At 43.6% G+C, this 26383-nt stretch overlaps 1 protein-coding gene across 2 annotated transcripts in view; it reads left to right on the top strand.

Moving 5' to 3' along the window:
• Positions 1-14418: 14418 nt before the first annotated feature.
• The window catches only part of ZCCHC2 (zinc finger CCHC-type containing 2), a 62803-nt gene continuing 50838 nt past the window's right edge, over positions 14419-26383 (top strand). For both annotated transcript variants that reach the window (XR_003973115.1, XM_030335732.1), the window contains exon 1: positions 14419-15766. Coding sequence is in view for 1 of the 2 variants with exons in the window: in XM_030335732.1 (XP_030191592.1) it covers positions 14816-15766 (951 nt within the window). In the remaining variant the exon portion in view is untranslated. The remainder of the gene's footprint in view (positions 15767-26383) is intronic.

The raw sequence follows: 26383 nt of genomic DNA, 5'->3' as shown, positions 1-26383 counted from the left end.
CCAAGATAATTTGAATTCTGAAAAATGTCTGCTTGAAACTTAAGTCCTTGATGCCCCCATATTTGAAATTATATTGTTTTCCATTCCAAAATGAATATTTGCTTGATATTGACAATTTGGGAAAAGAAAAGTACAAAGAGAAAGAAAACATTCTAAATGCAATTTTGCCATAAAAATGTAACTCCTGTTAGCATTTTAGTATACTCTCCTCCATTTCTGTTTTCTACTCATATTTTTGCATATTTTTTGCTGTATGTAAACTTTTATTTCTTTTTTTTTTAATTTTTTTTAACGTTTTTTAATTTTTGAGACAGAGAGAGACAGAGCATGAACAGGGGAGGGGCAGAGAGAGAGGGAGACACAGAATCGGAAACAGGCTCCAGGCTCTGAGCTGTCAGCACAAAGCCCGACGCGGGGCTCGAACTCACAGACTGTGAGATCATGACCTGAGCCGAAGTCGGACGCTTAACCGACCAAGCCACCCAGGCGCCCCTGTAAACTTTTATTTCTGATGTTTTTTACTCAACAGTATATTAAAGCATTTCCTCATGTTGATGCACATTTTACCAACTACATTTTTAATGATTACACAATATTGTCTCATGTGTATATGATGTATTTGCCCATTCACTTACTTTGGGATATTAATGTTGAAGATTATCCTATTATGCAGATGTTTGCATATAAAGTCTTTTTCTTTCTTTTTCTGATTTACGATTATTTCCTTAGGATACATTCCCAGAAAGAAGTATATTGAAAGGTACAAAAAATTTTAAAGATTATTGATACATGTTAAGTTGCTTTACAGAATGGTTGTAGCCCTCTACGGTAGCCTATTTAATGTAAGTATTATTGGTAAAATCATCTCTTTAAACTTAAATGAAGCAAATATTCCATTAATGCAGCTTGCTACACATTGAATTTATATAAAAATGCCCTTTATTTTGCCTATGCCTCTGAAAGGGTTTTAGCAGTTTACTAATGTGACTATATTTGAATTTAAAAATCAGGCTTTAATCAGTTTACTTATTCGACACAGAGTCATAAAAAGAAGTGTAACATATGGTCCGTGTCCCATCAGATAGACAAGAATTATACATAGACATACTCGGGGAGAAAAGAGGGTCGCTGAGCTGGGTGGGGGGGTGGGCGGCAGTTCAGAGGGAAATGAAGCTCAGGGAGCTAGATGGGTGGAGAAGACAGGTTAGTTCCTCTCCTCTGAGAGTGCTAGAACCTGACTCTGCAGGATGGTAAGACTTACAGACAGACAGACAGACAGACAGAGGGACAAGGGCCTTCTTGACTAGGAAAACAGGATTCACAAAAGACGGTTCATCATAAACATTAGAAAATGAGGAGACCGTAGGCTAAAATTTGCAAGTGATGTAGACTATATTTGAACACTAAATTCTGATGTTCCACTTCCTGATTTTTATTCAAAGAAGTCAGCGTGCAGAAGCTCATATAATTTTAGAGCTCAAAGAGATTGTAGCAATCACTCAGCCCAGTACCTCCCAGATCCTATATTTTTGCAAAGGAGGAAGGGAACATTGGTGAGGGATTACAAGCTTTATGTCCTAATTTCCAGGACAGTGCTTTTTTTACGGGGCCCTATACTCTCAGGCACACCATGTGGGAATCTGACACAGGCCAGGATTATTTAATGCTATACATGGTGTTATATGGCTACACACACACACACACACACACACACACACACACACACACCACCATTCTTACAGAGCCTGGGAAAATAATGCAGAAGTGGGGAGTCAGGTAGGAGTCATTATGTAGATGTGACAGAGTGACTGACTTTTGAATAGCTTCAAAATTTCTTTCCATACCTGTAATGGGATATTTTGAATTGAATGATTAAATGAATGATATAACTATTGGAACTATTTGTGTCTCGCATACTTAAATATTTGTAAAGAAAGTCTACAAATGTAATCATCATATAAATTAAACTTCTTCTCTATCCCTTACTAAATAGAAGCCACCCTACTAAATTTTATAAGGAATGCTATAAACAATAAGGTGGAGGATGTAGTCTAAGGAACTCACAATTTAACTGAGGAAATAAGACACAGAAATATATATATACAAGTGTAAAATTATTTGATACACCTTTTATATAACTTCTATTACCTAATCAGTGTCTCACAAAGAGTGAACACTCAATACATATTTGCTAAATGAAGGAAGGAAGGAAGGAAGGAAGGAAGGAAGGAAGGAAGGAAGGAAGGAGAAAAAGACCATTTCCAGGGAGGATTTTCCATAGAAGAGTTCCTGAAAGACGAGATGTGAGCCCAGTCCTCGAGGATGGTTGAGATTTGGAAGAATGAGGAGAAGATAAGGAATATTCCAGACAAGAAATAAAGCATGAGCCTAACGTGCCTATTCACGGCAAATTAGATAAACATGTTCTCTGATTGCTAAAAATTAACTTTCCAAAATAGATAAATGCAGTATAACCAGACATGTGAGCATACACATAGCTGAAAATTAACAGTATACCTCTCCAAGAGGTAATTTGGGGGCAAGAGGAAAAATCATTCTATGAGATAGCATTGAAAAATAAATAAACTATTTGTTCTCCAAAAAAATAAACACACCTAAAACAAAAACCACACCCTAAAAACATTTCCTCAATTAGATTGCTATAAACTAGAACAACTAGGAGTGGAAAATATACCATCTCCTGAAATGTCAAAGAGATATTAATGATTAGTGATCACACAGTTGCAAGATACTGTTGGACACTGATTTTCTCCTGATGTAAAAGGTATGTAAGTTCAGTTCTGTGTCATTGCATGGGGACAAAGGTGTTACAAGTACACGTGGATCACTCACTCTGCATATGATACCTTTGCCCCTTGCCTTTTATACAGTGAAAGAATTACAGCTATTATTCTAGGCTCTAGTCCCTAACATGTAAAGGCTTTCTTTCCTCCTTCAAGAATTTTAAACTTAAGCCATGTGCTATTCACAGATGCATAACATACGTAAAGAGTTTTTGTTATAATTTTCTTTCTTCATTAAAAGAATTTGTGTTTTTTAAATGAAAAGGGGCTTAATGGTTATTTAATCTAAACCCTGAACATTGCTTGTAGATACATACAGTTATACAATAATACACAAGGATGGGAGATGGGGGTGTGTTTACATACACGCCTTACAAATGGTAAATGAACCTATATCTTACGAGGTAAATGAACTTATATATAAATCTAAACAGCAGTAAATGAACCTATACATAACAAGGTTTCTATATTTTGCATGAAGCAGAAACAACATGAACTAGAGCAGACTGGGAAAAGTTAAGAATGTATACTGCGTCCCTATAGAAACCACTAGGGAAGAGGATTACCAGAATGACTGAGGGAGAAGCATGCCAAATCCTTTTCTCCAAAGCAGTGATAAAGTTGGACAAAACTATCAAAAACAACCATTTTGGTACTCTGTAAATTGACCAAAGTCACACAACAAATTGAGAAGAATTTATTGGTGATAAATTCCTAAACTTCAGTAAGATCGGTGGAAGTCTGTGGCATTTTAGCCTGGGGCTGTTCCTTTCCATCCCTTCCCCCAGCTCCATAGTGACATAGTTCTACTCAGGCAGAGTAGGTGATGAGAAGGAGCTGTCAGAAGGGGCTGAGATCAGCAACATAAAATAAAAAACCATGATACATTATGACCAAGTGGGACTTATCCCAGGAATGCAAGGTTGGCTCAACAGCTAAATATCATTTAAGATAATACACGATATAGTGGAATAGAATATAAAAACCACATGATCACCTTAATCCAGAAAAATCATAGGACAAAATCTAATACCTATTTATGATAAAAACCTTCAGCAAACTAAGAACAGAAAGGAACTTCCACAATCTAATAAAGGGCATTTACGAAAAATGTACAACTAACATTATGCTCAGAAGTGAAAGATTGAAATTTTTTCCCCCACTAAGATGGGGACTCAGGTAAGGATATCCACTCTTAGTTCTTCCATTTCAACATCGCACTAGAAATTCTAGCCAGTGCAAACAGAGAATTTAAAAAAGCACACTAATCAGAAAGGAAAAAGGGAAATGTCTATATTCATAGACTCATGATCCTATTTATAGAACATCTTAAAGAATACACACACTACTAAAATGAACAAGTCAGCAAGGTGTGGAGTACAAGATCAACATACAAAAATGAATTGTACTTCTATATACAAGCAATGAACAATCCCAAAATTAGGAAATCAGTATAATCTTAAGATAAAAATGTAGTACTCCCAAACCACAGCTTATAATACATATACTCTGTACAAATATACACACATATATACATGCACACATACATATAATCACAGGAAAATATTGGAAATGAAATGTGTAGTAGTTACCTGTAGGCAGCTGAGTTTGGGCTAATTTAAAAATGTTAATACTAATTGAATTTTTTAATCAGATTTTTAATAGTGAACATCTGTGGCTTCTATAGTGAGGAAATAAGTGGCAAATGTTATTTTAAATTGGTCCTTGAATTGAAAGGATGGTATAGTATTTGGAAATGTAGCTTTGGGTGGCCACCTACAGTTTGAATCATGCCTCATTTTCTAGCATGAAACCTTGGAAAATGGCTTAACTCTCAGTCTCCGTGTCCTCATCTATAAAATGACATTTATCAGAAGAATGTTATGAAGATTAACAGCAACTATGTGTAAAGTGATCAGTTCGACAGCGCACAACTCAATACTCAATAAATGGTCTTTATTACTGTTGCTGTTGCTTTGAAAAACTTATGCTTTGCTGTGGAAAAATGATTCTTTTCTCCTGGCTGTTATTTCTTTGCTCTTTTTCCAATCATTAGAATCATTAGAATAGGGAACACGCTGACCAATAAGGATGAGGTGGAGTTGGAGATAATCACGGCAACTCTGCATTATTAGAGTAGCTCTGCGTTTGAGTCATTCGGTTGCTACGTGACATCGGCTCTTGAGGTCACTGCTTAAGTCTATAGGCAGGATGTGTAGAAAAAGGGGAGTCGTGGGGCGCCTGGGTGGCGCAGTCGGTTAAGCGTCCGACTTCAGCCAGGTCACGATCTCGCGGTCCGTGAGTTCAAGCCCCGCGTCGGGCTCTGTGCTGACAGCTCAGAGCCTGGAGCCTGTTTCCGATTCTGTGTCTCCCTCTCTCTCTGACTCTCCCCCGTTCATGCTCTGTCTCTCTCTGTCTCAAAAATCAATAAACGTTAAAAAAATTTTTTTTTTAAATAAAAAAAAAAAAAAAGAAAAAGGGGAGTCGTAAGGTGAGCTGGTGCCATTGCCAGAGCTGTCCCAAATGGGAGCAGAAGCTACGAGGAATCCCCAGCATGGCTTCTCTCCTTGCCGTTGGACATTTAATGCTTGTGAGACCTGGCAGTTAGAGGGCGAGGTGTGGGAGGAGAAAGGGAGAGGGATTTTGAGAACTCATAGTGTGTATATGAGTCTTAATTTAGCACCAGGCCATCGTCTCCTCCATATGGCTGACTGCTTGAGTCACCAGTTGAAGCCCAAGACTCCTCGGAGGTTAGAAGTCAGGAAATGACAAGTTAGTCGAATTTCTTTGAGCATTTCCAACTCTTCTGGCACGGCAGCCAAAGCCTTCTGATAGAATGGAAATGGTTCTGTAGGTCATCCAAATTTCAACAGCCAACGATGACATATGCCAGGAGTTTGCCAATCTTACCCAAGCACAGCTAAATCTGAAAAACAGTAGACCTGTGTGGATAAAATCTTTGTCTATGCAGATAAAATCTTCATGTCTGGACTTAGCTTACATTTCTGTGAAATAAAACTCTTCTCGTGCCTTTTTAAAAAGTGACATGTGTAAGAATTATGAAGAAGAAAACCTTTAAAACCTTAAAGTTGTAAATGTTGATGGAACATTTTAAATACAAATATTGAATGCAAGGAAAAAAAACTTTTTTTGAGAGAGACGCAGAGCGCGAGTGGGGGAGGGGCAGAGAGAGAGGGAGACACAAAATCTGAAACAGGCTCCAGGCTCTGAGCTGTCAGCACAGAGCCCGACGCGGGGCTTGAACCCATGAACCGCGAGATCGTGATCTGAGCCGAAGTCAGACGCTCAACCGACTGAGCCACCCAGGTGCCCCGTGAAAAATAAATTTTGACTTGATGTTGAAGAGGAACGTAAGGATTTTTAAAAAATATTTCAAGTACAGTCAGTCTACAAAACCAGTGTTCTGATGCGTAGATGTGCTCTGGGATAAATGTGGCAAGAGTGTTGTTTAATTTAGGTTATATTTGCTTAACTTGTATCCACATGGTTCCATCAAACTTAGTTGAAAAGGTGAAAAATAAAACAAATACTTTTTCCTACATTGCAAACAAATTGGGCGTTTTTTAACTGAATATTTATTTTGAGAGGGAGAGAGAGAGTATACACGTGCTTATGGGGGAGAGGCAGAGGGAGAGAGAATTCCAAGCAGGCTCTACACTGTCAGTGCAGAGCCCCACATGCGGGGCTTCACCTCTCAGACTGTGAGATCATGACCTGAGCCAAAATCAACAGTCAGACGCTTAACCGACTGAGCCACCCCGGTGCCCTCCCATTTTTTTAAGTTTATTCATTTTGAGAGAATAGTTTTTTAATGAACTAAAAAAAATTCACCACTTATTTATGTATATGTTAGATGTATGACATAAACATTTTAAATTAATTAAATCTTAGCATCAGTTTACAGGGTTTAAGTAAGTCTTTAGTATTTCCCTCTCTACATAAACATTTGTAACCAGTCCTCTAAAGTTGCTAAGTAACATTTAAAGTTTTATAGTTTTTAAAAATTCTTCCAAATAATTTTTTTCCAAGAAAAAAATAGTACTCTTTAAATGGTAGTATTTGGATCTAAATATGTATAAATTAAAATTATACCAAACAAGAACAGCAGACCATTCAAGGTACCACATATAAGCCACGATCTAAGAAAGTGATCGCATTTACGCAGAATTGACAAGATTCAGGGGGAGTGACACCTCTAAAGAAATTTAAAAGGGACGAGTAAGCCGAATATTAATGTATTTATTTCAATGTGGAATATCCCTTTCTTTGAGAGTAGATTATATATTTCCATTCACTAGGATTTCTTCTTTCCCAGCATTAAGTCAATGGGAAACTGAATCGCTAATCAAAAGGTTGTTGGGTTCTGCATCAGAATCCAGGGTGAAAATTGCATGGTCTTAGAGACTTTTCATGAGAGTGAGGGAAAAGCCCAAAGCACTAGTCTGTCATTCTGGGTACGGAAAAGCATCCACCAGATGCAATGACCGTTTACATTGAGAAGTCCTGCATTAACCTTGACAAACGCATTGACTCTCCATTTTCCCTATTTAGATTACAAGCAATCTCCTTAAATCGCTTTTGATAGAAAGCAGATAATACAAAATTAAGGTAATTTCCTTATGCTCCGCACGGAACACCATCCTCCTGGTACTTCACCGTGCCTTTTGTAGTTTGGTTCCAGAGGATTATTTTGTACCCTTCTTTAGAAATGTTTCTGTCTGAGGATGACCTTGCTTGCCTTTGGCTGGGCCCCAGGTTTCCTTCAGAACACATTGACAAACTGACTCTTGGGACACCTTCTGACTCTGCAAGCCATTACAGGTTGATCCTAACCAGCTTCACTCTTTAATTTTTTGGAAGGCCAATATATTGAGGTAACAAGTGCAGAAAACCAGTTCTCCACTAGGCTTCTATGTTTCTTGCACAAGTCTTATTATTCTATTTTATATACAGTTTTAAAGATGACTCTGGTTAGCATTTTGTCCCATTTATAAAGTCAATTAATGAAAGTTTTGTGTTAAACTGCACTCATAAATGTAATATATTGTCTTTTACCTTTCACTCGTCCTGTGGATGAGGATTTGTAATCTCCCTGTTTCCCACTTTATTTTGAAAAGAAAATCACACCTGCAGAAAGGTGAAGTTCAATATTCACCCATATACCCTTTACTTAGATTTGGCTGTTGTCACTGCTTTGCCACATTTGCTTTGTTTCTCTATAATTTTTAAATAAAAAATAAGTTGTAGATATCATAACATTTAAACCTTCAGTGCTTGAGCAAATATCAGCCGAAAACAAGGGCAATTTTTTATACAACCACAAGGTCATTATGTCACCCAAGAAAGTTAGCATTGATAAAGTAACCATGTCTAATTAGAAGTCCCTATTCAAACTTACCGAATTATCCCCAATATGTCTTTTTAGAGTCTTTTTTTTTTTTTTTTAAAGTCCAGGATCCAATCACAGATCATTCACTGCATTTGCCTCCTTAGTTTTCTTTAGAACAATTTGCTTTCTTTCTGTATTTGCTTTCATGACATTGATATTTTTTTTAAGATTTTTGAAGATTTTAAGTTGTCTTATACGGTATCCCATAATCCAGATTTGCCTTATTTTGTCACGATTAGATTCGGTGTAAACATTCTGGCAAGAATACCACAAATAGTATGTTCTTCCAATGATGTCCATGACATGAGGAGGAATATTAGATCGTCCCACTACTGGTAATGCTCATTGTAACATGTTAAGGTGGCGTCCATCAGATTTATCCACAAATAAGTACCTTTCCCCCTTTTAACTGAGGCATTATTTTGAGAGCACGTGAATGTTCCTTTTGCCAGCAACTTTGCACCCAGTGGTGAATCGACTATTACACATGGTGGTTGCAAAATGAGAGTTTCCTCACACTTTCCTTCTAAATTTTTTGGCTGGCATGCTTCTGTAGAGAAGAGCTTTCCCTGGACCTTCGTCCACCGTTTTTCCTCTGAGAATCTCTATGGACTTGGATTCTTTTTTGATTCACTGGTACGTTATTCTTTGTGATACTCAAATTCTGCTGGATTTGCAGAGTAGGAGCCCCTTCATGTGCCAATTTGACAGAGTTTATTGGCTTGGGTGTCCTTTCGACATATCGCAATAGGTCAGGATTTCTAAACCAACTGGCAAGAAGTGTGGGCTACTCTGATTCGGTTACTGATCAAGATGTATCTATGCAGCTGGCAAAGGTATCACTCAAACCACATAGGATCTTTGGAAGAAGGCTGGATGCTTGAAAAAAATTAGGCTTCTTTTCTGAATGCAAAAAGATACAGTGGGTTTAAGCTGGGTTCACAAAGAGCCCACCAATAATTTGATGTAACCATATTTAAAGAAGTATACGAATTCAGCAAATCCCATTCCAGAGAACACTACTGGGGCAGTTGTTATTTTCCTATCTAGCAAGCCAAACTTCCGAAACTTCAAATCTACTGTCCATGGGTCCCTGGAAGGCAGTATCATCAGGGCGCCTGGGTGGCTCAGTCAGTTAAGTGGCTGACTTCACCTCAGGTCATGATCTTATGATTCATGAGTTTGAGCCCCACGTCGGGCTCTGTCCTGACAGCTCAGAGCCTGGAGCCTGCTTCAGATTCTGTGCCTCCTTCTCTCTCTGCCCCTCCCCAGCTCACACGCTCTCTCTCAAAACTGAATAAATGTTTAAAAAAAAAAGGCGGCAGTATTGTCTTTTTTGGGTAGACAGGCTTTACAGTTGGGCAAAAAGTCTGTTTGCAGACATCTCATAGAACCAGGCAAGTACCAGTTCCTGAATTTTTCTTTTTTTAAAATGTTTATTTATTTTTGATATATATGGAGAGACAGAGTGTGAAAGGGGAGGGGCAGAGAGAGAGATGAGGAATCTGAAGCAAGTTCCAGGCTCTGAGCTGTCAGCACAGGAACCAAAAGATCATGACCTGAGCCCAAGTCGGACACTCAACCAACTTAGCCACCCAGGCACCCCTGGTTCCTGAATTTCTAGCATGAGCCAGTAGCCTGAAGATTTTCCAAATCAATCCACTTTAATTTTTTATGTTTATTATTTTTTTAAAAATTTTTTTTAACGTTTATTTATTTTTGAGACAGAGAGAGACAGTATGAATGGGGGAGGGTCAGAGAGAGGGAGACACAGAATCTGAAACAGGCTCCAGGCTCTGAGCTGTCAGCACAGAGCCCAACGCGGGGCTTGAACTCACAGACCGCGAGATCATGACCTGAGGCGAAGTCGGACGCTTAACCGACTGAGCCACCCAGGCGCCCCTATGTTTATTATTTTTTAAGAGAGACAGAGAGAGAGAGAGAGAGAAAGACAGAGTGTGAGTGGGGGAGGGGCAGAGAGAGAATGAGAGAGAGAGAGAGAGAGAGAGAGAGAGAGAGAGAGAGAGACAGAATCTGAATGAAACAGGCTCCAGGCTCTGAGCTGTCAGCACAGAGCCCAATGCAGGGCTTGAGCAAGATCATGACCTCAGCCGAAGTCAGACACTTAACCGACCGAGCCACCCAGGTGCCCCCTAATCAATCTACTTTAGAATCAAGTTTATTTCCAGACAGGCTTCAAAGATTGGTGGATTCTCAGGGCGTCTGGGTGGCTCAGTCGGTTAAGCATCTGACTTCTGCTCAGGTCATGATCTCACAGTGTGTGAGTTCGAGCCCCCTGTGGGGTTCTGTGCTGACAGCTCAGAGCCTGCAGCCTGTTTCGGATTCTGTGTCTCCCTTTCTCTGCCATCCCCCGCTCGTGCTGTCTGTCAAAAAAATAGATAAACATAACAAAAAATAAAAAACAAAGGTTGGTGGATTCCAGGGCTTCTCCAAAAGTTTCAATGTACAAGTGGGAGAACTTGGGCCACTGGTAAATCTAAGTTCCTAAGAATCTTCCTGACAAATGAAGCCACAACTCTAGGGAGACTCTGAATTTATCCAAACACTAATCTTCCAGAAAAGGTGCCATACACCCATCTTGGGCATGGATTCCTAGCTTACCAATGAGAATACTGTCATAGCATCAATACTGATGATTTCTATGTCAAACATGTCTTATAGCATGCTTTTGTAAACCTTACCAAGACATATCTTTTTAATTTTAAATATACAATTTTTTCCTTAAGTTATAGATCAATGAATAATTCATCTGTGTTGTTTCCAAGAACTTAACAGCTTTTTAACTGTAATCTTTAAAGATATTATTTAATAACTCTTAAATGTATGATATAACTAAACAAAAATATGAACTAAACAAAAATTTATTTTTGAGGTACCTTAAATCCTTGACAATTTAAGTGATCGAAGGTATAGACTGTAAGAACAATGGCTTTGGACATACATATTGCTTCCTTAGAATCTATGTTTCCCTTGCTTCTTTCCAACAGACCTGGATTTTTGGGGGGGTGGGGGACCGACATTGTTCTGACAAAGCTGACTCCACTTCTGTGGCTCCATTGAATAATCAGTAATGGGCATGTAACCTAAGCCAATTCATGTAGAATGAGTCTCAGTACTAGTCTGGCAATGTTGGAACACAAATGTTTTCTTTTCCCTTCTAGATATGAACAAAGAAAGATTCAGGTAACCCCAGAAGTAGTTGGCAGTTACTTTTGGTTCCTGGTGCATTATTGTTTGTTTACTCGGCAAACATTCATTAACAGCAACTGTGTTCCAGATGGCAAAAAATAAAATTGAATAAGACTGATGTTAAGATACTTCTGTTCTAATGGAGGAAACAGATGTAGTGGGAGAGGGAGCAAGTAAGTCAACACTCACACTGAAAGAACAAATCCTTGGTATGGATGAGATTACTAGTTTCATCTGAGCTAGAAGTAGCTGTCTTTGGGCATCCTTCTTATAGAGTAGGTATCATTATTAGTGTGCTCTGAACCATTCAATTAACTGTGCTTTTACTGAAATTTCTTACAGTAACCCGATTGCAAAAGGGAGGGTTGCAAAGCCTCTGCTCAATCCTCTATCACTGGCTAGTATCTTAATCCAAAGTAGAATCATAACTTGAAACCAGTTTTCTGGTTACATATAAGTGTTTAGGCAGTAATGTCAATAATATCATCTTTCATTGCTAAGAAGCAAATAAACACAGTGAATGTGCATTAAATAGTACATTGAAAATGCCTTAAATGTCATCTAGAGACAAGAGACAATAGCACTACTTTGTGTCCTTAAAGATGTCTTTTATGGCACATATTCCTCTGTGAACAATTTTGATACAAACATACTCCCACCGTTACCACAGTACCAATATCTGTCCTATCTGAATAATTATCCAGGAATTATGTAAAATACGAGAGAATCTAGATCAGGAGTTCTCAGTAGGTAGGCCTGGTGGGAGGAATACCTTCCTAGGGCGTCTTATTAGAATCATCTGGGTAGTTTTCCCAATGAAACATGCCTACATCTCATCCTGGGATTTCCATCTGGGCTGCTCCCAGAAAAGCATGCAGTACATTCTTCTTACCCAGAGAGTGTGTTCTCTCTTTCACATACAAAAGTTGGAAAAAAGTTGAGGCCTGGTCTAGTGAGTTACAGTATGGAAAGAGGGCTCTGAAACAACGCACTGGGGGGTAAATGGCAAATTGTGCACCTGATGGATGATGATAACCAGAATATTAAATCATTTTATACATGTCATATATATTCAAAAGCTGGGATCACTGAATTTTCTAATATTGGCCAAAGATAGAAGGACAAAGGTCAACATTATTATTTTTACAAATCTCAATTCTAATATAAAATTTATGGGTCAAGTATTGTTGAGAGTTCCTACCAAATGGCTTCCTGTTGCCAAGGAAAATGTAAAGACCTTTTGCCTGAGTTACTTGGAAAAATGCCTCCCAAGGTTAAGTATTACCTTACTACACACGATATCCCAATCTGGACAGGTGACTCAATACAGACCTGTATCCAGCCAGACTAAGACGATTATTGGTTGCCTAAGGTATTTCACCCTGAGCTTTAGAAATGTGGGAGTAGATGAGATAGAGTAGAAGATTCCAGGGAAGTTGAAGCTGACAGACAGCAAAAGGGAGCAAGGATTGTTAATTAACAGTCCTTAACAAAGTTTTCTCCTGATTGTAATGATTTCTACGTAACACGCAAAGAATGTAAAGAATTAGTAAATTACCTGGAAGAATGGCTGTCATATACTTTGTCAATCTTAAATGTGTTGAAAATAATTCCTTCTCCCTGCTTTATTGCTGAAACTGATTTTAGGCTTCAGTTCAGCCTTTTACTGAATTATAAATTAGCTTCTTAGGGCATAAACGTGAGATAAAGGGCTCAGCGAATGCTCTCCCACACATGCCCCAATATCTCAGAGTTACAGTGTCATTTCTGTTTTTTACATACTCCTACTATACAGCTGTAGTAAGACTTAAAACAAAAAGGATTTAAAAGTAATCCCACCTTTTCAAATTAACCTTCAAAAAATCCAGATAGGTACTAAAAATTGGGGCTATATTAAAAAAAAAAAAAAGCCACAATGTGAGAAAGACATTTTGAAGGTATTCAAACCTTTAAAATATAAAAAAAAAACTAAACAAAAATAAATAAAGTTGAGAGCCTGTCAAGGTGGTATCTTATTAAGTTCGAATCACAGGGAATTTACACGGGCACAAGGATCCAAAATGTTGGCGTCAGGCACAGAAACGTTATTTAGCAAGTAAACCGATCCCCAGAAGATGGAGGCGCGGGCGGAGAGGGACTTTTGCTAAACTGTCGTGGAAATTATTTCCCCAAAGCGTTACAGATCAGAGGTAACCGTTAGGCCAGGGGCGTCCACATCAGCACGCCCCCCACTCCGCCCAGAGGCCGCGGAACTCCTCGGGTCGCGTCGCCTCCGCGCCCCCAGGGCCGCGCGTCCCCATCTCCGCACCTTGCAGCCGGCACACGCCGTGGGCGCTCGCTCAGCTTTGAGGCGTCCGGGCCCCCTAACCACAGCCACAATCCTGCCTCCCGAGCCAGTTCCCCGATCTGCAACTCAGAGAGTCAACACAACCGATCCTTGTGAAGTTGTGGTGGGAATTATGCCACTGCTGACTACCCGAAAGTCGGCCAGGCTGTGGAGACTGAAAGAGCTCGCCTTGGGTTAGCGCGCTCACTTCAGAAGAACCTCCACTCCTAGGACACGTTCAGTGCGGCGAACGGCGCTGGTCGAGGTGGGGCGGTGGCCCAGGCGAGGAGACAGAGCAGGGGAGTCAGTAGTCAAAAACAGGGCTAGGGCCCTCGGAAAACGTGAAATGACCCCCGTTAGTCCTCTCACGTGGACCTCGCAAGATACTCGCCGCGCTCGGCGCACCTAGCGATCCAGCCACCGCCCCACCGTCCCACCAACGTCCCACCCTAAGCTGGCAAAGACCAGATATTAGGACCGCGCGGAAGCCGCCGAGAGAGAGGGGCGGTCGCGTAGCAGTTGGGCGTGGCTTCTCGAAGAGGCAGCCCTTGGGGGCGGGGAGAACTACGCAACCGTCAACTCTGGCCTCTGATTGGCTGAGGTGCCTGCGCGGAGTCCGCAAGCGTCTCCGCCCGGCCCGGCCGCTCCTCCTCCTCTCCCAGCCGCTGGGTCCACACCGGCTCGCGAGGGAACCGCTCAGGCGCCGCCGCCCCAGCCCAGTGCGGACGACGGGAGAGAGGGAGGAGGAAGGAGAACACACTCGCTTGCCTGCTCCCACCCGCACTCGGGCTCCTAGAGCCGGCGCGGAGCCCAGGGGGAGGAGCCGCCGCGGGCACGCCCCGCCTCCGGCCCGGGAAGACGACGCCAGCGACCCCGCCGGCCGGCCACCGCCCCCCTCGCCGGCCGAGACCCGCCCCCGGCCCCGGCCCCGGCCCCGGCCCTCCCCCGGCGGCATGGAGGGGCCCAGCTCTTGACGGCAGCGCCGCCGCCTCGGCCCCCGCCCCCCCTCCCGGCCCCGCCCGCCTGCCCGCCCCCGCTCGCATGTCCGCGCCGCCTTAGCCGAGGATGCTGAGGATGAAGCTGCCGCTGAAGCCGACGCACCCCGTGGAGCCGCCGCCCGAGGCGGAGGAGCCCGAGGCAGACGCACGGCCGGGCGCTAAGGCGCCGCCGCGCCGCCGCCGGGACTGCCGCCCCCCGCCGCCGCCTCCCGCGGGCCCGCCGCGGGGCCCCCCGCCGCCGCCGCCGCCGCCGCCGCCGCCCCGGGGGCTCGGGCCGCCTGTTGCTGGCGGAGCAGCGGCGGGGGCGGGCATGCCGGGCGGCGGCGGCGGGCCCGCGGCGGCGCTGCGCGAGCAGGAGCGGGTGTACGAGTGGTTTGGGCTGGTGCTGGGCTCGGCGCAGCGCTTGGAGTTCATGTGCGGGCTGCTGGACCTGTGTAACCCGCTGGAGCTGCGCTTCCTCGGCTCGTGCCTGGAGGACCTGGCGCGCAAGGACTACCATTACCTGCGCGACTCGGAGGCTAAGGCCAACGGCCTCTCGGACCCCGGGCCGCTGGCCGACTTCCGAGAGCCCGCCGTGCGCTCGCGCCTCATCGTCTACCTGGCGCTGCTGGGCTCGGAGAACCGTGAGGCCGCCGGTCGCCTGCACCGCCTCCTGCCCCAGGTGGACTCGGTGCTCAAGAGTCTGCGCGCGGTTCGGGGCGAGGGTTCGCGGGGCGGCGCGGAGGACGAGCCCGGCGAGCGCGGGGAGGACGGCGAAGGCGAGGAGGACGCAGAGAAGGACGGTTCCGGCCCGGAAGGCAGCGGCGCCGAGCCCCGGCCCGGCGGCGGGCTGGGCTTCAGGGCCCAGGAGGAACTGCTGCTGCTTTTCACCATGGCTTCGCTGCACCCGGCGTTCTCCTTCCACCAGCGGGTCACCCTGAGGGAGCACCTGGAGAGGCTCCGCACCGCGCTCCGCGGGGGGCCCGAGGACGCAGAGGTGGAGGTGGAGCCGTGCAACTTTGCCGGCCCCCGGGCCCAGGTAAGGCGCGCGAGCCTCCGGGCACCCGCGTTGCGGTCACCGCCCCGGCGGCCTCCCCGGCCTGGCTTTCGGATACCTCTTGGCTGAGCCTCAGCCCGGCGCAGGTGGCTCGGAATACCCACCCCACGGCTCCCAGCCCGTAACACTAACTAATCTTCGTTCTGTTGGGCGGTTCAGTTCCACTCTCCCACCCTTCCCCCCCCTTCCCCCCCCCCCATGCACACTCAGGCACCCGCCATAACAGAATGCTCTAGAAGTCTCTTCCGTGCCGGAGTTGCCACGGGAAACATGGGGCTCTCAGCCCGGTCCCCCTCTCCGAGGCAAGGTCTCGGGACATTTTTGACTTGGAGCATCTCTCGCCCCAGGTGCTGGGAAAGGCAAAGCGCAAAGGAGACTATTAGCTGCAGTCTGGCCCCGGGCAGCGCCTTCTCTTTCTCGCCATCTGGCGCTCTGGTTACAGTTTAAAGCTCTGCCTTATCCCCTCGCAGAGGTGTTCTAAAGGTGCGCTCCCGGCGTGCTGCCCGTGTCTTCAGCACAGAGGGGCTCTTTTCGCTCCGGCAATGCTGAGTTTAAAGGGGTCGTAGGGTCTTTTGGCTCCTGATTCTAACTTGATGTTCCCAGAAAAAACCCTGAGGTGGAGAGCAGCGAATCGACTCAAACTGGATGGGTATTAGCGCAGGTTGTCTGGCAAAAAAACAAACAAACAACAACAACAACAACAACAAAAACTGTCTTAGAGCTAGCTGCTCACGCCCTTTATCTCTGGCATAATTTATTTTCTATCAGGCTTCAGTCTTGCCTACATATTTGAAGCAGGGGTATTTGTCGGGCCTTTAATGTAGGCATAAATGTTGTTTTCTAAAAGTTGTTAAACACCAAAATGTAGTCGACAAGAACCCAGATGAATCACTTGTCTCAAACATAAACGAAGATGAAATTATGTAGAGCTGTAAAAGCATCTAATAATAATCTAGGCCCAATATGAAACCCTTGATCCTAACAACTTAATGGAGGGGAGGAGAGTAGGTTTCAGAGTAAAAACTGTGTGTGCAATAGAGTAAAAACTATGTACAATAACTTTATTTTCGTGGCGCACGGTTTAAAAGGTAGTAGTTTGGTTGCCATCCTTTTCAACTTAGGTGATCTCTAGGATGATCTACTGGAAAAGGGGATTTTTCCCTTTCCCTTCTTGAAAGTTAATTCAATTTATGTGTCTTATGTATCTTTCAGTACTCTGGAACTAAAACCGGACTTTGTGATTTTTCTAAGGGCTGTGTGGACTCCATATCCATCGAATCGAGGAATTCAGGAGCTAGAAGGGATTTGGCAATAATCTAGGCTGAGCCCCTCCTTTTTAAAATGAGGCTTCTATGAAGTGACTCACATTGTAGGATATATTTTATCCAACTCCAATGTAGTAATGCTACTACTCTATTTTCTTGGTGAACTTGAAATTTGGTCATGTAGTGTGTATTTACTAGTAATATGCAACTGTGTATACTGTTGGTAAAAGTCCTTTTCCACTCCACTCAGTAAAATAATTCCAAAAAGTCGTATAAGTCACTGTTAAATTTGGAGAAGAAAGCCTGAAATCAGAAGCAATACTTATGTCTTATTTTTTTAAATTTCTTATATATTGCCGAGATAATCTTAGATCGTAGATATAGTAAAAATGTCTCACAGTGGAACAGTTATATCATTCCATTCATATCATTCCCGCAAGGATAACCGATTTCTGATGTTAACTGCCAGGAGTCTGTTTTTCCTTTAAATTTTGCTTGTAATGAGAGGGTCTGAAGGCGACTAGAGAAGGGGAGAGATACGTGCAACCTAGAATAATGAGATTTTTATCTTGACTGCAGTGTGTGGCCTTTTCTGGCATCCAGTGAGTGCTGGGAGGAGTGGGCAAAGTGAGGTCGGGCACTCTGCCATTAATTTCAGGACATTATTTCTCAGGCAGTGCCCTGTGCTGGGGCCATCAGTTGAAATGAGTGAATAAATCATAGGGGATACACGTACTACAGGTGACGCCGAAGGCTATTTTTAGACATCGGTGGCGTGATGAACTTTTTTCTTGGTTAGCATAGGGTTACCGTAGCAAATCATTCACGTCTCATTAAATTGTTCTGAGCCCGCACTTTCCGCTTGTTAGCGTGGACTCCGTGGCCCTCATCTGTGGCTTGTTCTGGCCTTGAAGACATTTCCGCGGATTTTGTTGCTCCCAAGCTGTCACTCTAAAGGCAGTTGATGGGGGTGGGTAGATTTGCATTTTCATTCGCTGCAGTCCAGACCAGCTGGTCCTCGGCCTTCCGCCGGCTGTGTGCGGCCGGCGGGAGAGGGCCCACCTCGGAGTCTGCAGCGAGGCGCCCGAGTGTGGCACGTCCCTCTCGAGGAGGCGCCGCTGCGCGTCCGAGGGCCCCCGGGTCACGCGCCGCCGCGGACAGGCGGACCCGTTTGGGGACCCATCCCTCGGGGCACCTCCCCTCCCCCTCCCTGCAAGATGGCGGCTGCGGCCGCCCACGTGACTGGCGCGCCGGCCCCGCCCCTGGGAGGGCGGGCTGAGGCCGGGCCGCGCCTCCCGGGGGCTCCCTTAGGCCTCCGCGGGCTAGGCCGGGGCGCGGGGCTGAGTGGAGAACCACGTGGACGCTGTGCTCCGAGCAAGGCAAGGGGAAATTCGTGTGGCAGCCTTTCATTGCCCCGGAAGTAACCTTTCAGACACGTGTGTAACTTTCCGCCAGGAATCATTCCGTTTCTTATTACTTTGATCCATAGAAAACGCACATAAAGTGGAATTAATTTCCTTTTCCATTAGAATAAGTGTACTGGCCCGGAATACCGTTTCTGGCTCTTTCAAGACTTGTATTCGATACCTAATATGCAACAGCTTCTTTTTGAAAGTTTTGTGTAAAAAAACTAGTAGAATCTGTGCTTTAATACGGATTTTAGGTTAATTATATGCCTTTCCGGTTGACCAGTGCCAGCAAGTGTGTGGTGACATACCGTCGTTACGATGCAAATAGTCGAGGTGACAGTCCACAAACTTACCACTAGAATATGCTAATTAGTTCATTTTAGACAAATGAAAGATGTAAGTAGATATTTATATTTAAAAGTAACATGTCTTGAGTTTTGTTATGTGATTTAGAGTAAATGTTACATTGGATTATAGCTTAAGTATTGCCTTTAGGAGACTTGTGCGTGAAGTTCATGTTCTTCAAGTGCTGTGGACTGCCAGTCACTTACATAAAATTCAACATACAGTATTAAGTGTTTTAGGAAATTTGTGCGATTGACGTAGTTCTGTGTTAATAAAGTTACACACTGCATATGTAGCATACCTGGAAAAAATCAGTTTTAAAAATGGGTCCCTTATTAGTGGGGACCCAAACTTAGTGGTTTGTTAACAGTAGCAACAAAAAACTATATTTTAAAAGATACTAGTTTTGTTGCTGTTTCATTGAAAAGAGGAAAGACCGCCAAGCTTCCTATCTTTGCATGCATAAGGACGCTCTGTTCATCAAAATGGGTATTCTGCATTTGGAGATTTAGCCCCCAATTAACAGCACAAAGGCAGAAAAACATAAAATACATAAGCTATCATGTAGTGGTTAGTGGTTAATATTGTTGGTATGGCTGTGTTCTCTGCAGGTCGTGTTTTCAGTATCCTCAAAACATAGTTGCTTGGCAGATAGCTTGAATAAAGCTTAGAAACTGAAATTTTCAGATAGTATTTAGCGCAGTAGATAGTATTTAATGTTATATGGACTCACAAAAAACATACTTGAATTCAAAAAAGTATTAAGTGGCCGTGGGTCCTTTCCTTAGAAAAATCAATCAAGATACTAAAAAAAAAAAGGAAATTTTGCAAAATTGTGGCTTCCTCATGGCACAGGTGAATTAGCCACGTGGTACCTGACAGAGCAGTAATCTCAACTCATTTGAATAGAACACGTAGTGTACTGGTAGTGTTGGGACCTGGAAAAGAAGACTTCAAAAAGAGTTTTGGCATAAAGGCTCCTACTCTGAGATAACCAGCATGTGTATGTGGCAGCTATCCTATGAGAGCACTGTCTAAAAATAAGAGAAAAGTCAGCGGTCAGGATTTCTGCTGTTATTATATTAGGCGCTAACAAGATGCTTTCTTTCTGAAAGTGATTTTTAAGAACGGCTCTAATCTCCCAGGTAGTAAATACTTTTATTTAATTGTTGGCCACTGCTGGGGGATTTTTAAATGAACAGTGTCACTGGAGCAGTGGGCGCTAAGAAGGCTTTCCTCACTCCTACTGTGGGGATAATAACACTACTTAGGTGAGATTGTGAGGATTAAACGAACGAGTGCTTGAAGAATAACGTCTGACGCATGATCCTCAATAAATGTTGGCAATTATCGGTGAAAGTTAAGTCTTGTCTGGAGGGTGATGGGAGAAGAGTGGGTAGACCGTCTCACAGACTGGGAGTGGGGAGCAGAAGCAGCCGTGCCTTTTGTAGGAAATTTTAGGTTGGTTTGGCTGCAGTGAAGTATACAAGCAGCTCAGCTAATAAATGCCATTTGAAAGAGGCTTTGAGAATATCAGAGTTAGTGATTATTTTAGTAGAAAAATGGGAGTGACTGAGATCCTCCACTGTGTAGGGAAAGTCTTTCTTAGACCACAGTAGGAGGAGAGGGTGGTGGAGATGGGAAGGAAGCAACTTCTTTTCCTCAAATTAACTAGTATGGTATATCTACACCTTTTATGATATTTTTGTGGGGCAGGGCACGGAAAGTGTGCCTTAGAGTCTACCAGAGGCCTTGAAGGGTGATAGCCCATTTAGCACTAGACTTGGCTTAAATTCCTACTCTGCCGCTCTGTGACATTAACCAGGCTACTTAAGTCCCTGAGCTTCAGTTTTATCTTCGAAATGGGGATAATAACTTTCATTTCAGGTTGTGGTGATTGAATTAATGAGATAAGATGCAAAATAATTCGCATCCTGTCTTGAGCATGAACGTTCTCTTGAGAGTGATGCTCAATGCATTTTTCTTTTCCACTGAGATGCCACCATCCAGATGGTCAAATCAGTGGTTTTCAGGAACGGACGTGTTTTTTTTTTTCTCTTCACCACTTAATAAAAGTCCATATGATGCAATATTTTTCATATTCTCTATTATCATACCTCTAAATTGATTGGTGTTCAGGAAGGATGGGTAATTGGAAAGGTAGTGTTTGAGCCATGTATTTGGGGCTGTTATTTGTTATTTGTTATTTTTATTTTTTTAATTAAGTAGGCTCCATGCCCATCGTGGGGCCGGAACTCATGACCCTGAGATCAAGAATCGTGTGCTCTGCTAACTAAGCCAGCCAGGTGCCCCTGGGGCAGTTATTTTTAATATTTACATTATAGAGATCCAATGTGTTACAAATAAACCCAAAGGAAGCATTTCTCTGGGTCACAAATTATTGAAATACATATTTTCTCCATATTAGGTTTGGGGATAGGAATAGGGGAATATATGTATTCCATATTTGGATTATCATTAACTCCCAGGCAACCATACTTAAATCTTTATCCGGTTTTCACATTTAGCTAGGGAACTGGCCTATAATTTAAAGCTATTTTGCAGTTTTTTTTTTTTAAGTTATATGATTGTTTGTTACTTCAGAGCACAGCTTGGAATCCATGCACTTAGAGGAACATTTTATACTTTTTGTATAGAAGCTATTAAATTGGCTAATTTTTAAGCTGATTATTTTTGTCTTTGAGGTATTAATTTTTTTTTTTTTTCTTTTTGGTAAGAGCAAAAAAAGACCTGCACTACCCCGGAAGCAGACTGAGCTTCACTTTTATCAACCTTTTTTCATTATGGAGGACTTGTAACAGAGGATGCCTTGTCACAAAAGCCTCCTTCATGCAGTCTATGTAAACAGTCACTCTGGAAGCGTGTTTGTGTTTTAGGTGGCAGAGCTGCTGGGTGCCCCGTAGTCCATTTCCCTTCTGTTCTTCCTATGCTCCAGGGAACATTTGGCCTCTCATTCCCCTCTAAATGTCTTGGCTCGTTCGGAGTGTTTCATGCTTATTCAAGAAGTAATTTATTTGAGGTCAGATTTAGGTTTTAAAAAGGTCACTTTGGCAAGTTGTTTGGTCTTCACAAGTTTCAGGCTGCTCCAAATAAAGTAGGGGTATCATCGCCGTTTCTTGCATGTAATCGCTGTGAAGATGAACCTGATCACGTGTGTGAAAATGCTTGGCAGACAAGGGTGAGTTGTATATATCATTTGATCTGTCCATCGTTCAAAGAGGGAATAGCACAATTTGCAGTGGATGAACAGAAGTGCAACAGTTGGAAGAGCTGATAGGGTTTGGGTTACAGGGGACCTTGACAGTCTGGTGAGAGGAGTAGGTTGTCAACACGCTGCTGTGAAAGCCATTGAGGAGACGTGTGTGCGCGCCAGTGGTGTGTCTTCCTAGAACAGCCACTGACGCTTTCTTTAAATGTGATGTGTGTGAAAAGCGTGAATCGTTGGTTCAGGGAAAAAAAAAATCTTCCAGACTAATCTGGTTCTCTCAGGGAGCGATTTTACTTCTTACCACTCTGATTTGCTTGATGACCCTAATCCTCTCTTCCCCTCCTACCCTGAATCTACTCTTTCCTCATCCTTGCTGTCACTGTTCTCTTTTGGGACTTTATTCCTAACGGATTCCACTTCTGTCAGCCTTCCTACCTCTTACCTGTTGGATACTCCTGCCAGTATGTCTTCCTAAAGTAGTATTTAATCATCTCACCTGCCTCACAGTGACGGATGGAGCCTGGCCTCCAGTAGGTCTTGGGACTCAAAATCCCTTTTTCCCCACTTTTTTCATACATCATGCCTCCCAGTCAAAGCTGGCCTATGTCATCACCTCTTGCATGATGTTTTCTGGAATTGCCCCTGTGATTCTTTGCTGCTTCTGAATTCCAGTAGCGTGTATATTCTGTGCTGTAAATTTGGTACTTCTATGATTTTTTTCTGTTTTTTTTCAAAAATATTACTTTGAAATATTTCTAACTTATAAAATTGACCTTTCCGCCTAGATTTTAAGTTCCCCAAAGGCTTAGACATCGTGTCCCTTTTTTTTTTTTTTTGGTCAGCATTGCATATATCATACAAAATCACTTAAAATTTCCTATGCTTAGGCTTTTTAGACATGGCTTTGAAAAATACCAATATGATAAATTACTTTAAAACAAAGTACATTAGGAAGTTTTGTTTTTTTTTTTTTTGTCTTGTAGGACTTCTATTTTTCAGCTACTTTAACAGTATTTGTAGCTTCTAGGCACAACTTTTTTGGAAATCATAAAAGGAATTGCTTCTTTAGGTGAAAAGCATAGAACAGTATATATTTGAACTGAATCTTCAATGAGGAAATGCTGAGTAGGTGTATTTATTAATCTATTAAAATCAGACCATTTATAGTCCAAATTAACTAAGTTTTGTGTGTGTGTGTGTGGGGGGGGTATAAATTGGTGCAAACGTATGGATGATGTTTGATAGAATGGAAAAAGTCATAAATTAGAAACCATTTTGTTATTTGAGTAGTTGTTCGTAGTTGAGTTCCAATGTATGATTTGAGGACCAGCACGAGTCAGATACGGAGTTGAGATAGTACCTTGCTTAGGATCAGAAAATTGAAAACTTAACTTTGGACACTGAAGTGAGCCATCTACAGTCTAAGAGTTGGGGAAGTTTTTGTTTCGTATTAGGAATATCTTGTTGGGATAGTAAAGAGACATGACTTTACCCCGATATAATTGTCTTTTGGGGAGGGGAGTATCAAATTATTGAAATTCACTGCTGGTGCTCAAAGCGACAACATGATCCCATAGTGTTTGGAGAGTACTTCTTGTGGAAGAGGCCATCATGCATACAGAGAGGGTGCTTCATGACAGCCGTGGTGTGTGGCTTTGTTAGTTAGGGAAGGTGCCTCCTCTAACAGGTGGCGTTAAACACAGTCCTCCTACTGCAGTGTTTCTCAATCTGTCATATTTACCAACCGATAAGTCACTGTCAAGGATCCTTTCTGAACTCTGTAAGCTTCCATTTCTGCATGCTTCCAGGAATGTTTCCTCACCGGAGCTGAAGGCTGTCCATACCTTTGTCCGGCCTTCCATACCTTTGTAGTTTGTGGTCCAATATAGTTCCCACCTGTCCACGTGTCAGCTACACGTGCCACCTACACATGGCGCTATTCACGTTGAAAGCAGCAACCTGAAGGCAGTTTTACAAGGAAAACCTCAAGGCCAGTGACGTTTTCCTGGAGTGAAAACTGCTGCCCTCGCTTGTCTTCCATTCTCCACTGTTCTCCTCCTCAGTAGCCTTCTTTATCAGCCTTCTTTTTTTCTTTTAATGTTTATTTATTTTTGAAGGAGAGAGCAAGAGAGACACATTGTGAGCAGGGGAGGGGCAGAGAGCGAGGGAGACACAGAATCTGAAGCAGGCTCCAGGCTCTAAGCTGACAGCACAGAGCCCGATACGGGACTCGAACTCACGAGCTGTGAGATCATGACCTGAGCCGAAGTTGGACGCTTAACTGACTGAGCCACCCAGGCGCCCGCCCTTAGCATTCTTTTGTCAACTTCCCTAATTGCACATCCTATGAGTTCAGTTCTCTGGAAAAGACAACTTCAACAATTTTAATGGTTTTTACATTTGTAATGAATTCACAGAATTCCGCAAAACGCACAGAAAGATACAGTGATGTTTCCATCTGTCATCGTGTTCCACCCACCCAGTTGTAGTCCACCCCTACTCTGCACCGGTCACTGCCGTTAGTGCACAAGTGTCATGGTGAGGAGAACTTGCGTAGCTGCAGTCGCTGTGGCCAAGTCCGGTCTGGGGGCCGTGGTGGTAGAGAATACACGCGGGCTCAGTGAACTGTCTGCCCTCTCTCCCCGCCCCCATTCAGTAGCTAGAGTGCACTTACCCTGGCTTTGAGATGGTTCTTTCGGCCACATTCATCTTGATGAATCACCTTATCCCCACACTTGTAGCCACACTAAGTTCGGAAGGAAGTGAGCCTGCAATCCTGGCAGAAATGCACCTGGGCGGTCTTGGAGCGGCTGAGTGTCGCTGTCCCTCCTCTGAATGGTGCTGCAGTCACGGACGGTACAGCTTTCACACGCTGCTTACCAGCCTCGTCTCTTCTCACACGGCCTCTACCTTTCCTCATGTGCTGGAAGGGGGTGCAGACAGAACTTTGGGTTGGGGTGCACTCTTTCATGGAGTAGACATGAGGCAGGCGCCTGCCTGGTCCTCCACAGCCTCTTCAAGAGGAGTGAGTAACTCTCACATCCTTCCCAGCTTCTTCCCTCTTTTTCCACCAAAATGGATAAAATTGGCCATCTCAGTATTGTTGCTAGTAACGAATCATTTTCTAACATTCAAGGCTTTCTATGAATCTTGCATAAATAATAGCTGCTTTAGTTGCAGCCTTGGTTATTGAAAGAAGAGAGTTTAAAATCTGTAACTGTATAACAAGTTATCCCCAAACTTACTGGCTTAAATCAACACCATTTTGTTATGGTTTCTCACGGTTCTGTGGGCCAGGGATTTAGACAGGCCGCTAAGAGCAAGCACAGCTTGTCTGTTGTGGGGTGTCCGGAGATGCAGCTGGGGACTGGAGGTCATCTCAGTGTGGTCTCTCTAGCGTGGCATCCTCAGGGCAGTGGCACTTCTTACACGGTGTCTCGGTAGGCCCAGGCTTGCAAGGCTTCTTGCCCTGCCCTCTCCCATCCCGGAATGTTCCTTCCCTCATTCTGTTCACGCGAGCCTCGAGAGCCAGCCCAGACCCGCTGGCTGTGGAATTAGATCCACCTTTCAGTGGAAGGGGTATCAAAGTATTTCTAGCTATATTTAATCTACCACAAAACCTTAACAGGAGGTTGTTGTGTGGTAATGTTAGCATCCTCTGTCTCATTGGATGAATGTACAGACATCTGAAGAAGTTTGTACGTTTTTTTTTAAATTTTTTTAAGTTTATTTTTGAGAGAGAGAGAGAGAGAGACAGAGCACAAGCAGGGGAGAGGCAGAGGGAGGGGGAGACACAGAATCCAAAGCAGGCTCCAGGCTCTGAGCTGTCAGCACAGCGCCCGATGAGGGGCTTGAACTCACGAACTGTGAGATCATGACCTGAGCTGAAGTCAGACGCTTAACCGACGGAGCCACCCAGGCGCTCCAGTTTGTACATTTTTAAAAAGCTGAGACAGTCTTAATTTCTGCTTTTTTAAAAAATACAGATTGCCTTGGTGTTTTTTTTTTTTTTTTAACGTTTATTTATTTTTGAGAGAGAGACAGAGCATGAATGGGGGAGGGTCAGAGAGAGAGGGAGACACAGAATCAGAAGCAGGCTCCAGGCTCTGAGCCATCAGCCCAGAGCCCGACGCGGGGCTCGAACTCACAGATGGCGAGATTGTGACCTGAGCTGAAGTCAGACACTTAACCGACTGAGCCACCCACGTGCCCCTCCTTGGTTTTTTTTTTTTTTAATTAAAGTTTTATTTACTTTGAGATAGCATGAATGGGGGAGGGGCGGGGGGGGAAGAGAGGGAAAATCCCAAGCAGGCCTTTCACTGTCAGTGCAGAGCCTGATGTAGGGCTCGAA

This window comes from Lynx canadensis, chromosome D3 (assembly GCF_007474595.2).
Source record: "Lynx canadensis isolate LIC74 chromosome D3, mLynCan4.pri.v2, whole genome shotgun sequence".
Classification (NCBI taxonomy): Eukaryota; Metazoa; Chordata; class Mammalia; order Carnivora; family Felidae; genus Lynx; species Lynx canadensis.
Note: the sequence above shows the minus strand (reverse complement) of the source record. Positions and strands in the feature narration are given on the sequence as shown.